General features: G+C 43.6%; 2 protein-coding genes across 2 annotated transcripts in view; one reads left to right on the forward strand and one right to left on the reverse strand.

Annotated features, from left to right (window-relative positions):
* Positions 1-15,008, forward strand: part of cped1 (cadherin-like and PC-esterase domain containing 1) — a 111,223-nt gene that overhangs the window by 33,753 nt on the left and 62,462 nt on the right. The window lies entirely within an intron of this gene.
* Positions 9,209-12,975, reverse strand: LOC137024323 (uncharacterized). Its single transcript, XM_067391730.1, has 3 exons — positions 11,240-12,975; positions 9,963-10,010; positions 9,209-9,667 (listed from the first exon to the last, which is right to left on the reverse strand). The coding sequence occupies exons 1-3, from the start codon at positions 11,316-11,318 to the stop codon at positions 9,243-9,245; spliced, it is 552 nt and encodes a 183-aa protein (XP_067247831.1). The 5' UTR covers positions 11,319-12,975; the 3' UTR covers positions 9,209-9,242.

A 15,008-nucleotide genomic window follows, 5' to 3' on the forward strand; every position in this document is an offset into this window, starting at 1 on the left:
CCACACACAGGAAACTGTAGTACCACCTTACACCAAAGGGGGTGCTGTTTGGCTCCACACACAGGAAACGGTAGTACCACCTTACACCAAAGGGGGTGCTGTTTGGCTCCACACACAGGAAACTGTAGTACCACCTTACACCAAAGGGGGTGCTGTTTGGCTCAACAGGCAATGTGGTCAAACCTTAAGCCACATGCTGGGCTCCTTCACACTTTCACCTGAAGGCGTGGAACTTAGACTCACTCTAAAAGCCACACCCTTAACTGAAGTGTCATCTTATGTAGTCCACAGTTGGCTCAACGAAGGCATGGTCACAGACATCAGCATTCCCAAAGCCTATCATCTAGAATGGATAATGGACCACAGCCCCTATGACTTTGAACTCAGGTTAACAGTCATTAACTTAATACCAGCTGCCATGGCCCCAGAAGGAAGCTTAAGCAACACAAGTTTCACAGCATCCTTCAAGAGCATCTCCATCACCCCCATCAAACTGGTACCCACAGAACAGGTGCACAGAACGGAGCTGATGGAGGACAAACACCTTGCAGTACCCACAGTCTCTGACCAGCCTGCCTGCGAAACTCAAAAAGGCGCTGCACCACTGACAGCCAACCTGACAACTAACCCCACAACAGAGGAGCCATTCCCAAGGTTTGAGCCTAAAGGCCAACAGATCCAGAAAAATGCAAATGTCCCAAAGAATGATGCAGACTGTCAAAAACTTCAACAGTTCCTGAACAAATCCAGAGTGTCATTTGCCAAATACTCTTTAGACTGTGGCCTCACTAACTTTCATACAATGGGTGTTTCCACACACCCAAACACTCCTCCCACCTGCATCAAACAGTACAATGGTCCTATTGCCTCACATGAACCAGTGCAGGAAACTAGTCGTTTCCTGGAAGAAAAAGGTGTCACCTGCCCATGCAACAGCACCTATTCAGTCCCTACCTGGTCCATTGTCAAACCAGACAGCAAGTGGCGACCCACCAGCGACTTCAGGAAGCTGAACCAGCAAGTGCCACTGCCACGACGTGCCAGAAAGCACAAGTCTGCACGGAGCGGAGATTCAGCTGCCTGCCAAAACGGCTATAACAGCACACCAGCATTGACACTTGAGATAATGGTACCCCAACAACAGCAACCAACCTGTCACAGGTACCTCAAAGAGAATGCGTGCCAAGGAATGCCCACGGCCTACGTCGATGGACGTTCCTACAGCCATGAGGGCATCCTACAGGCAAGTGCAGGGGTACGATGGTTAAACAACCAACCCTGCCAACCACAGAACGGCAGGTGGGGTCCCCAGTCACGTCAGTATGGTGAAGCAGCAGCTACCCTCATAACCCTTCAAGTCTCCTCTGTCCATAACATCAGAGGACTCATGTGCACAGACGCACACTATGCTAGATCTTGTTTCACATACCATCTTCTGGGCTGGAAACAAACTGGTTTCAAGACTAAATGCAACAAGCAGGTGAAACGTCAACACATGTTCCAAACACGTGATGACATCACCCAAACACACGACACGATCACTTACGGGGAAAAGGTGAAAAGATGCTTAAAGCAACCAGGGCGTGACAAAGGCTTGAACGACCAAACTAATGCCCTTGCCAAGGCTGGCACACTGCATAACAAGCTATGGTCACACCCACCCCATTCACCCACCCTCAGTGTGGCAACAACAACCCGCAGCCAGCGGACTGTTCCTGCAACATTTCCCGCCTTACTGCCACTGCCACTGACAACCAAACTTGCCAACACTTCCATGCGAAATGTTTTGCGCCACCACTCAGACCCCTCCAACCTCCCGTTCACGGCATATGGTCCCACGACGGCCCCTGGCCACAAACGACTACATGAGTCCAACCACATGCTGCGTGTGGGAGTGAACTTTCTAAAATATGTCCCTGATGTCCTCACTGCGCCAAAGCTTGTACTGCCACAGGGCCAAAAGGGGGTGAACTGATGTACGCCCACAACACACCATGTGCCAAACACCATGGCACCAGAATCACTCATGAGACATTAAAACAAGTGGCGTACTGGCCCAGCATGCAGCAAGATGTGGCAGAGCACGCCAGAGGATGTCAAGTTTGCCGTCACGTCCAGACTGCAAACGCAAAGCACCGAGCTCCACTGCAAAACCGAGGAGTCACGTTTCCACGGTCAGTCGACCAGAAAGACTGGACTGTAAAACCTCCTCTGATGCTCATGGCCATCACAGACACCATACAGGAGTCAACTCAGGTGTTCCCCACGGAACTACTGATGGCACGGCAGGTGCCACTGCCGTTGCACCTGTACCAACCGGGAGACTTGAGTCTCATCACAGCCTGCTCCCCTCATCAGCATCGCAACAAGCTCCGCCTACCACTGAGAAAACAACTCGCAACACAGAGCCAAACACTACGAACCACCTGCAAATCCCGGAAAGGTATTGTGGTGGTTCTCTATACTCACAGTTTCCTGCTGATCCAAACGGTGAACTCAAGGAAGCAACTGTTTACTGTCTTCCAAAATGACTTCGCCCAAACTCAGCTCGTCACTGCTCTAATGACGGACATGCTGCGGGAAGTGAGCTCCTCCATGGACAACCTGGCCATGGGAAGGATTCCCCCATACCTCGTACCCCTGAGCCTCGTACAAACTGTGCTGGCCTCTGCTGCCGTCAGACCCACGGACCCTATCCAAACCCACCTTGCCTACTCCCTGGGTAGTGCCATCCTACTGCATGTCGACCCCGAACAAAGGGAGTTGGCCTTCCTCCTAAACCTACCTATCATCGAACCAGATAACATCTACCGACTCAAAGACATTGTCAATGTCGGGTTTTGGAAGGGTAACACCCACATCAAGATACACACTCCAGCTGTGGTAGCATACCACGACAGCAACCCCCAACTGTACCTGGCTCCCAATTTACGCATGTGTGTTTTGACCAAAGACATTCATTACCTCTGCCCTAGCAAACCTTTCCTCAGAGACAATACTGAAGGAATCTGCGGGTTACAGCCCATGATCAGCGACACACGCTGCCCTGCCGAGGCCAAGCCTCGCACCCAAATCGTCGGAACACAAGCTGAGATTGTGGGCAATCGATGGCTTGTTAACACTCCCACTCGCACCGCCACCCTGACTTACGATCAGCACGACACTGCCACTCGGGTCAGCCTGCCCAGTCAAAGCATGTGGATCCAGGTACCCCTGGGTGCCATCCTCCACCTCGATGACCTGGCCTTGTACCACATCTCAAGTGAGGAGTACCAGTCAGAACTGGAGATCCCACCCTTTTTCATGAACCACAACCTCACTTTGGCCCCCGAGCTGGAACTGAGGATTGAGAAAGGGGGGTCCCAGTTAATTGACATTGCTCCTGTCGACGCCGCCCTCCAAGCACTCTCCCGACTGCCCATTCTGACCAGCTCACCTATAGCCCAAGCTTGGACTGCCGCCGACACAGCCCTTTGCCTCTCCATGGCAATCGGATACATACTGACCCTAGGCCTAGCCTTCATCCTTTTCAAGAGGATGAAGGGGATGCAAGCGTCCATGGACAAGTGCCTGCCTGCCCTTCCCCGGGGTTTCAAGAGGAAACCAAGGAGAGGAGGCACCAACATGGAGAACGTACCAAATCTCATCGAAATGGACTCTCCCTTCGACGACCCAAAGACCGAGGACCAGTAGGGACCACCTGCTGTCCGACATCTGTGCCATCCGACCTCGCTACCGTCCAACGAGATCCGCACGGGGACCTCACTGGCCGAAAGGGGGAAACTGTAGGGTCTGCACAGTCTCAAGGATGAGCAGGTCCCACCATAAACTGTGTTTAAGCCTCAATTCACGGAACTTTGGTTTGTAAATCTTACATCGATTCCGGCCCGGCAGACACTAATGGATCACGAGACCTTCTTTTTATGACTATTTCGATAAGTCCCAAACCTCTCCTCTGTGACTTCAAAGGAGATGCGAACGCCACGGATCGGGTTTCGAAAGACAGGCCCGAATTCCAAACGGTCATAAAAAGAGAAAATACACGCACGCACCCACAGACACACACTCACATACAAAGACTGTATACACAAATATTATACCTGCAAATATGAATGTACCTGCCATTGTAGTGCTCGCTGCATGTATGTGTTACTAGTATAGAATCGTAGAATTGACTGTAGTAGGTTAGTTTTCATGTTAAACGATAGTAATAGAGTGTAAAGTGTATCTTCTTTATATGACGAGCGACACCTGTCGAGTTTGATCTCTCCGTAAAGCTGTGAATCCGAGCTATTCACTCATGTACGTTACATTTCTGCCAAATGCATCGTTCAATGTTTAATAATACTATGAAGGAAATGCACTGATTCAACATACCATAAATTTATTCGGGAGACAGGACAAAGGAATGTGGAAACCCGCCAAATTGCAACGCTATCATTGGAGGACGTTATCAGTAAGGCGTTCTGGTTTGTTGTCTTTAAAACACCATGACACGCGTCTTTTGGAGGCACAAGTTTTCTGCACGGGTTCCTGCCGTCAAGACGGACTCTCTTCTTTATTTTCCGGTCATATTACAACAGTTAAACCCTCGTTTGAAACTTCGCCGAAACAACCTCCGGAAGAAGAAGCAACTATCAAACAGAGCGCTCCAAAACTCCAAGCACCCTGACTAACCTATGCAAGTATAACGTTTTTACGATCTTAAATACTGAGGTTCCTTGCTGGCTCTTAAAGGTGAACTGTTGCAATTTGACCTGCTTTGATCATCTCTTTCGTTTCTGCCTTTCCCTCTACTTTGTATGTATTTGTATTTACTTGTGTCCATTTAGCCGTATAACCTGTGTATTACCCGTTTCGTATATTAAACTCATTTTATCCATGCTTTTTGTTCACTTGCTCATTTTAGCAACAACCGAGTCACTTTAACGTTCTGATTCTAATATCCTTGCTCTATATTTGAAGGCTATGATAGAAAGTTAGTCTCCCGGCCCGAGAATAACATTTCTGTCATGATAATCTGTGGATAATTGTCCGTTTCGGTGGACGAACTGATAGTTTTCCACATAATTATTCAACCAGAACTAATCATATATGTGATTGATTATAATTCGTTGTAGTTAATTCACCATATATGTTTAATTCCCCGTTGGGTCGATATATGAACGTCATAAAGCTTTCTGAATTATGATATTCATATTTCATCCATAAATTGATTAATAACTGTACATCGCTACATAACTCTAACAGTCACAGTCCCCCACAGTCAGGGCCATCACCTCGTCTGGGTCCATCATGTTCGTCACCTTCGTGTCTGCGACCTCGTCCGTGTCCACTGTGGCCTAGTCTGGGTCCGAGACCTAGCCCGTTTCCAAGACCTAGCACGTTTCCAAGACCTAGCCCATTTCCGAGACCTAGCCCGTTTCCGTGTCTGTGTCTCCTGTGGCCATGACCTCGACGGGGATGTTGAGGACCACTTTCGCCACACACCGGAGGCTGGGGCGGCTCGGCGTCAGGCTTCACTGGAGGCGCTTGGGCGGCTCGGCGTCAGGCTTCACTGGAGGCGCTTGGGCGGCTCGGCGGCAGGCTTCACTGGAGGCGCTTGGGCGGCTCGGCGGCAGGCTTCACTGGAGGCTTGGGCGGCTCTGCGGCAGGCTTCACTGGAGGCTTGGGCGGCTCTGCGGCAGGCTTCGCTGTATGGATACAGATAATCAGTTCATTAAGCAGCATTCAATCTCATATACAGCACAAAAAGCATGAAAAGCAAGTCTTACAGAGTGTATTGCATTTCAAGCAATCATCTTTATTAATTTAGTAAAGCAATCCTGTGCTTGAAACCATATTATGGGCTGAATTCAGGTACTTTTGTCATGGAGTATGACAAGATTATAAGAGGACAAACTGAGGAAAAAAAAAAAAAAAAACAACTGACTCAAACACTACATATAGTACAGTACAAATGCCTGTATATGGAGGAATACACTGATGTCCACATCCGTTGCTGCAGCATTTCTCATTGTTCGGAAAGTCATAGTCACACGAACACAACTCGCCACAATGTCCCACTCCAGGTGTTTTGCTTGGACACTTTCCTGGCTTTGCTGTTAGACATTACAGAAACCCATGACTGAATGCTGAATGTCACTCACGGTTTAAAAAAAAAAAAAAAAAAAAAGTTGTCAAAGATAAGAGTAGGTTTTACAAGAATATACTAGCTCATCCTTTGTATTTCAAAGTTTCATGTTGAGTTCAATGCATTACTTGTCATTTCCGTGCAATTTGTGAAAGTTACTAGCAATTTCTGTGTGAACACTTGTTTATGCACCAGTTCAGTGTGTTTTTGGAAGCCCTCTGGCATCCATTGGTTGAAACTCACTGAAAACAGGCGGCACGCACAGGTCCACAGTCAGAGCGACAGTATTTGCACCCTCTCCAGAGCAGGCTCTATCAGAAGTACATTCTTTACCACTGACCAGACACTTCAATTCAAGAGGACAGTTAGGGGAGACCAGAGAGTGCTGTAATAGTTTGTTTCAGCAGCTGTAAGGCAGGGGTTTTGCTATATTTCTCAAAATATATTTATCTGCTTCTAGTCAAGTATTTATCACCAACACTAGACCATTTTCTTCTAGAGCTGCTGTACAATCAAAGTTGTGTTCCTGCCATCACTGTAGAGCTGCTTTGAAACAATCTGCATTGTAAAAAACACTAAAAGGTGACCTGACTAAACTGCCAATTAGTTTCAAACACAAGGAAATCAGTTACAACCACACTACTGGTAGTGGGTGTAATACGAGCACAAGGCTGATAAAAGGACAGTTAACAGGTTGTTCATAAAACGTACTATTGTAACTAAATATAGACTACTAATGTAGACATGGGATTATTGCAATTCTCTTTATCTGGGGATTAATCAGTCTTCCAGAAGTCGCTTTCAGATAGTTCAGAATGCTGCTGCTACCAGAGTCCTGACAGGAGTTTGCAAACAGGAACATATAACTCCTGTCCTTCAGTCACTTCATTGGCTACCTGTGCATTATAGGATCAATTTTAAAGTTCTTTTATTAGTCAAGTTGTTAAATGGGTTAGCACAGTCTTACCTTTCTGATTTGTTGACAGTCCATCAACCTACAAGAGCGCTTAGGTCTACCAACTTGAGGCTCTTAATGGCTCCTAGATCTAGGCTCAAGACTAGGAGATTGAGCATTCTCTATAGCTGCTCCAAGACTCTGGAACAGTTTGCCTATGGAAATTAGAACTGCCCCTACTTTGTCCATTTTTAAATCTAGGTTAACTTTTTTATTTGATCCGTCTTATATGACTGTTGATGTCCTGGTTTGATGTTTTGTAGTTATTTATCTGTGACTTTGTCATTTTTATTTTGTACAGCACATTGGTCAACGGTAGTTGTTTAATTGTGCTTTATAAAAAAGTCTTACCTACTCCAGCGTCTGTTGTGCTCAAACATGCAGACAAAAACAAAAAAACAGCACTAAAGCAGTACACTCGAGCTGTCATCCTCTCGATCTGTGAGCTCACAATGAACTCTGCTAGAAAATGTACTGAATGAGTGAGCCAGGAGTGAAAACGAGGCACACAAAACTGCACTAAAACATGCTGCTGAGAAATGTGTTTTTAAAGATCCATGGAGGTCTGGATTGGACAACTCCTGATGAAACTCACCTGCATCTAACTTTCTATCCTAGTCTTGAAGACCTTGATTAGTTTGTTCAGGTGTGTTTGATTTGGGTTGGGGAGTGGAGCTATGCGTTCACACCAGATTTCGTAATAATTATGGTAATTAAGAGATGATTGAGCATTTCTTTGGCAACAATATCAATGCCTAAAATAATTTGCAGTGGTCATTTCAAGGGAGGAAGGCATCAGGCACGTCCGAATCCAATGTTAGCTTCACTTCCTGTTTCATGAGATAGGCCTACCTTCATCTGGTCGATTTTTCAAGGCAGCATAGATTTATCCTTAGCTGCCTTCAATATCCCACAATCCTGTGCTTTCTATTCTATGACCGTTGAGCTAAAAAAATAAGGATGGTGTCTAAAAGTTGCGTTTGCTGGCCAGTTTATGAGTAATTGTAGGCTACATTTTTGACCAATTTTTGGAAACACTTTATGTCATTTCTAGCCAGAAATTACTGTAGAAATATTTTAGTTCTAACCAAAGCTCACGCTATATTGCGGTAGATTAAACGCCTCAGAAGTCTGTCTGAAATCCATTTCATGGAGGTGCCTTCATGCACAAACACTGCCTTACAAGTCATTGCTTGATAAGGCAGCAAGTCGGCTACCTAGGATTTCAGACACAGCCCACGTTTTACAAATTGAATTTGGGTTCGTTCGCGTCATGTCGTGATTACCGTAATTCTGACTTGTAAAATCATTAGTCTGCGTCTTAATGTGCATACTCTCCATGCTCAATATGTGACATTAGTAATTTTGCATGGAATCTCTGGACAGATTTCTGGGGGTCTTTGTGGAAAGAAATTAAGTAATTTTGGCCTTCATGTTGATGCATGTGCCGTGTCTTCCTCACAGAGAAGTCCAGGTAGAAAAAAAAAAAAAAAAAAAAAAAAAAAACTTAAATTAGTGCTTGAAAATGGAGCACTTTTGTACATAAGTACTAAAGGATTTAGTATATTAAGATTAACATCTGAGTGTACTCAACTGTGCTATTGGGATACCATGAAATATGAACTTAAATGTGCTTTTAAAATACCATCTCAGTATTTAAAACTACTAGTACACTATGGGTTCAAATATACCATTAGTATCTAAAGGTTTAGAATACAGAGTATATTAAAAGCACATTTAAGTTCATATTTCATGGCGTCTCAAAATAGCACAGTTAAGTACACTTGGGTGTTCTTAAGTACTAAAGAATTAGTACATAAATGTACAAAATTAGTGCGCAAAAATAAACCACTTTAAGTACATTGAAATTTCCCAGGTGAAAAACGGTACGTTAGTGTGCCTGACTGTATCCTCCTCTGCCTTTTATCTCAGGAGTGACATCTCCACAAGAGGGAATCATGTTGCGCGCTTGTTGCCACTTCAGTGGTATAACCATAAGGCAAATTTAAACCCTTACCTAAGGGTTTAAATTTTGTGATTTTTTTGGGGGCAAAACCGCAATGGAGAAGCAGTTTTTGGTACACAAAAAAAAAAAAAAAAAAAAAAAAAAAGCAGAAAGACACTTCACTAAACGATTTATTTGTTGATAATACACTACGACTGACATCCGATGTGTCCTTCACCGTGCCCATGACCGGGTCCACGTCCATGTCCAAGGACTTTTCCTAGGAGGTGTCCTAGGAAACCTAGACCTATTCTGTGTTCGCCGGTGCCATCACCTTGATTGGGAGGTTGAGGACAGCTCCCGCCACACACTGGAGGCTGGGGTGGCTCAGCGGCAGGCTTCACAGGAGGCTTGGGCGGCTCGGCGGCAGGCTTCATAGGAGGCTTGGGCGGCTCGGCGGCAGGCTTCACTGGAGGCTTGGGCGGCTCAGCGGCAGGCTTCACAGGAGGCTTGGGCGGCTCGGCGGCAGGCTTCATAGGAGGCTTGGGCGGCTCGGCGGCAGGCTTCACTGGAGGCTTGGGCGGCTCGGCGGCAGGCTTCACTGGAGGCTTGGGCGGCTCGGCGGCAGGCTTCACTGTATGGATACAGATAATCAGATAATAACACAGAGGCATGAATAGCAAGTCTTACAGTATTTTGAGCAAGTCCCTTTATTAATTTTGTAAAGCCATCCTGTGCTTGAAATGGTATTATGGGCTGAATTCAGGTACTTTTGTCATGGAGTATGACATATATAAATATATGCTGCTGACTTAAACTACATAACATACAGTACAAATACTTGTATATGGAGGTATACACTGAGGTCCACATGCATTGCTGCAGCATTTCTCATTGTTCGGTCAGTCAGAATCACACGCACAACTCACCACTCTTTTCCGCTCCACAGGCTTTGCATGGACACTCTTCTGGATTTGCTGTTAGACATGACAGAGAAACACATGACTGAATGCAGAGAGGTCACCCACGATTAAAAAAAAAATAAAAATAATAATAATAATATTAGTCCAAGATGATCAGAGTAGATTTTACAAGATACTAATTCATCCTTCGTACTTTAAAGTTTCATGTTTAGTTCAACACGTTACTTGTCATTTCCTTCCTCCAGAGCAGGCTCTATCAGAAGTACATTCTTTACAGGACGGCATGACCTTCAGTCTCAGCGGACACTGACCAGACACTTCAATTCAAGAGGAGAGTTAGGGGAGACCAGGGAGTGCTGTAATAGTTTGTTTCAGCAGCTGTAAGGCAGGGGTTTTGCTATATTTCTCAAACTTAAATATATTTATCTGCTTCTAGTCAAGTATTCACCACCAACACTAGACCATTTTCTTCTATAGCTGCTGTACAATCAAAGTTGTGTTCCTGCCATCACTGTAGAGCTGCTTTGAAACAATCTGCATTGTAAAAAACACTAAAGGTGATCTGACTAAACTCAATTAGTTTCAAACACAAGGAAATCAGTTACAACTCCACTACTGGTAGTGGTTGTAATAGGAGCGCAAGGCTGATAGAAGGACAGTTAACAGGTTGTTCATAAAATGTACTATTGTAACTAAATATAGACTACTAATGTAGACATGGTATTATTGCAATTCTTTTTATCTGGGGATTAATCAGTTTTCCATTAGTCGCTTTCAGATGGTTCAGAATGCTGCTGCTACCAAAGCCCTGACAGGAGTTCGCAAACAGGAACATATAACTCCTGTCCTTCAGTCACTTCATTGGCTACCTGTGCATTATAGGATACATTTTAAAGTTCTTTTATTAGTCAAGTTGTTAAATGGGTTAGCACAGTCTTACCTTTCTGATTTGTTGACAGTCCATCAACCTACAAGAGCGCTTAGGTCTACCAACTTAAGGCTCTTAGTGGCTCCTAGATCTAGGCTCAAGACTAGGGGAGATTGAGCATTCTCTATAGCTGCTCCAAGACTCTGGAACAGTTTGCCTATGGAAATTAGAACTGCCCCTACTTTGTCCATTTTTAAATCTAGGTTAACTTTTTTATTTGATCTGTCTTATATGACCGTCGATGTCCTGGTTTGATGTTTTGTAGTTATTTATCTGTGACTTTGTCATTTTTATTTTGTACAGCACATTGGTCAACAGTAGTGGTGTTTAATTGTGCTTTATAAATAAATCTTACCTACTCCAGCATCTGTTGTGCTCAAACATGCAGACAAACACAAAAAAACAGCACTGAAGCAGTACACTCGAGCTGTCATCCTCTTGATCTGTGAGCTCACAATGAACTCTGCTAGAAAATGTACTGAATGAGTGAAAACGAGGCACACAAAACTGCACTAAAATGTGCTGCTGAGAAATGTGTTTTTAAAAATCCATGGAGGTCTGGATTGGACAACTCCTGATGAAACTCACCTGCATCTAACTTTCTATCCTAGTCTTGAAGACCTTGATTAGTTTGTTCAGGTGTGTTTGATTTGGGTTGGAGAGTGGAGTGTTGCGTTCACACCAGATTTCGTAATAATTATGGTAATTAAGAGATGATTGAGCGTTTCTTTGGCAACAATATCAACGCCTAAAATAATTTGCAGTGGTCATTTCAAGGGAGGAAGGCATCAGGCACGTCCGAATCCAATGTTAGCTTCACTTCCTGTTTCATGAGATAGGCCTACCTTCATCTGATCGATTTTTCAAGGCAGCATAGATTTATCCTTAGCTGCCTTCAATATCCCACAATCCTGTGCTTTCTATTCTGTGACAGTTGAGCTAAAAAAATAAGGATAGTGTCTAAAAGTTGCATTTGCTGGCCAGTTTGTGAGTAATTGTAGTTTTTGACGAACATTTTTGGAAACCCTTTTGATGTCATTTCTAGCGAGAAATTACTACTGTAGAAATATTTTAGTTCTCACCAAAGCTCGCGCTATGTTGCGGTAGATTAAATGCCTCAGAAGTCTTTCCGAAATCCATTTCATGGAGGTGCCTTCATGCACAAACACTGCCTTACAAGTCATTGCTTGATAAGGCAGCAAGTCAGCTACCTAGGTTTTCAGACACAGCCCACGTTTTACAAATTGAAGTTGGGTTTCTACACTTGCCCTACTTCTTGCCCTTTCTACACTTCAATCTGGTCTTCCACCTGTTTCGTCTATACTCCCGGTGCACCTGCGTGCGTTTCATGCTGAGTTACCTCGCCGTAAACGCCGAAGAAGACGCGATAAGCGCGGAGGTATCGCAGTGCAGCTCAGACTGGCCTTTCAGCTGGATTGCGGCTATCGTTTTCACCCTTTCTGGGAACGTTCCCTGCAGGTTATTTTTTGGTTCTTTTTGGCAACCTAAAGAGAACCTTCCCAGAACGTTCCCTGCAGGTTACTTTTTGGTTCTTTTTTTTTTTTTTTTTTTGTAACCTAAAGAGAACCTTCCCAGAACGTTCAGGTTATTTTTTTGTTCTTTTTTGTAACCTAAAGAGAACCTTCCCAGAACGTTCCCTGCAGGTTATTTTTATTTTTTAGATTTCATTAACCAAACTATTGCAGAAGTGTTATCTTTTTTACTGCGCGCCTCTGATCACGCGCTTCTCCAGCACGCGCTTCTGTCTTCCACAGAGAGACGCGCACTCGCGTAATTTAAAAATGAACGGTCATTTCATTTTACCGACTGCTATAACATTTGTTTATCGATCTCTTTATTCAATTATTTTTTATAATTAATATGTGTACAAGTGTAAATAGTGTGATTTCAGAGACATTTGACACGTAATTGAAGACATGATGTTAACCGAGAAGTTTTTGTTAACCGACCAAAAGAGAGCACCCGCTATTCAGTGGTAAGAAATTAATGTAATGTTATCCCAGTTAAAGTCACATAATTGTTATTAATTTTTTAATGTCTGTGAATAAAATTAATATTTTAAAAAACCCCATATTGTGTTGAAGTCATTGTTTGTCCAAGAAACGTAAAATCTGCTATTGTACAGTGTCAGTGATACAATTCACAAAATCTTACATATTTATGCATAAATTCAATCTTATTTAATCATCCATAAGGTTTATGTGCTCGGATTATTTATAATATATTTCTATTGATTAAATAAAAGTTCAAAACAAGACATGGTCTGTAGTATGACGTCCATTCATCCGATCTTCCGTGACGCTTATATCATATGGGACGCGGAGCGACAACGAGCCTATAACAGTAAATTATATTGGAGTAAAAAGAGGTTAGGGGAACGTTCTATTTACGTAAAGAAAACGTTCTCTGTTGGTTAGCCAGGAAAGTTAGGATGCATGTTCTGGGAACGTTCCCGGAACGTTCTGGGAACCAAAAATTGTTAGCTGGGTATGCCCGGTTTTTCCTGGATTTTTCGTGGGAACTACCCGGGCTTTCACTCGTCCACGCCGAGGTGGAGTTAATATGCATGATCTTCGACCGCTACTCCGCAAGACAGACGGATACAGCCTCATTACAACTGAATATGGCGCTCATAAACGCTCGGTCACTGCTTAACAACTTTTATTTTACATGACTTTTTTTATATCACAAACATTGGATCTATTCTTCATCACGGAGACTTGGATGAAACCGGGTGAGTTGTCACCACTTTCGGAACTGGTACCTCATGGCTGTACTTTCTTAAACTCCCCACGTTTATCTGGTCGTGGTGGGGGACTGCTAACTGTTTAAGACATTTGCACTGTAGATCTCTACCGAGTGGTGTGTACAACAGCTTCGAATTGCAACTCTTTCAACTTCTCTGCACAAAACCTATTGTCATAGCATTGATATACCGTCCTCCTCAACAAAACAATTCATTTTTAAGTGAAATTGCTGAATTGTTGGGGGATTTGGCCTCCAGGTATGAGAAAATACTATTGCTGGGTGACTTTAACATTCACGTTTGCTGCCCCTCTAAACCATACGTGGCAGAATTTTTAACGTTGATCGAGTCTCTGGAATTTACTCAATGGGTTTCCGGCGCTATAATCTTGGCCATACTCTTGACTTGGTTTTAACTCATGGCTTTTCTATTACAAGCATACATTTGAGTAATGCTGCTCTTTCTGACCACAAGCCCATAGTTTTTACCCTTCCTCTTACAAGTTATACTTCCAGAAACTCAACATCAGTACGCTTAACTCGCTGTTTTACTCAACAATCCAGTCAGGATTTTTCTGAAGCCTATTTGAATGTACGGAACTCTCTGGAGACTGACAGCATCCTGGACATTTTAGACATTGATACACACCTCACTTTATTTAACTCTACTTGTGCTGAAATTTTGAACTCTATTGCTCCATTAAGACAAAAAAATCATAAACCTGCTCCAGTGCCCTGGCATAATGACGCTACACGCTCTCTTCGGCAGGTTGGCAGACGTGCTGAGCGTAAATGGAAAAAAGACAAATTACAGATATCATTTGAAATTTTAAGAGACTCTTATCACGCTTTTCAGAAAGCGGCAAAGGCTGCAAAATGTACATATTATTCAGAACTTGTAGCAAAGAATCGTCATAAACCGCAATGTCTGATTTCTATTGTTAATTCTGTTGTAAACCCTTCTGTACATGCCATTTTAGAGCCTTCTTTAACTCTCTGTGAAAATTTTGGGAAATATTTTGTCGACAAGATTACAGTTTTGAGATCTCAGATCTCAAATTCAGTGATAACATTTCATGATGTTCCAGTTTGCTCTTCAACCTGGTCTGAGTTTGAGCCTATGGACTTGGCTTCACTTATATAGTTAGAAAATTAAAACCTACTATCTGTCCCCAGGATGTGATTCCACCCCTTTTTCTCACACAAATTATTGATACTATTGGTCCAGGTCTCTTAATGTTTATCAACAAATGCTTGTCAACTGGGTCTTTCCCAAAAGATCTTAAAAATGCTGTGGTGACACCATATCTAAAGAAACCCAATCTTGATTCTGCTGTTTTTTCACATTTTCGTCCTAT

The sequence above is a fragment of the Chanodichthys erythropterus genome, chromosome 8 (assembly GCF_024489055.1).
Source record: "Chanodichthys erythropterus isolate Z2021 chromosome 8, ASM2448905v1, whole genome shotgun sequence".
NCBI classification, from domain to species: domain Eukaryota; kingdom Metazoa; phylum Chordata; class Actinopteri; order Cypriniformes; family Xenocyprididae; genus Chanodichthys; species Chanodichthys erythropterus.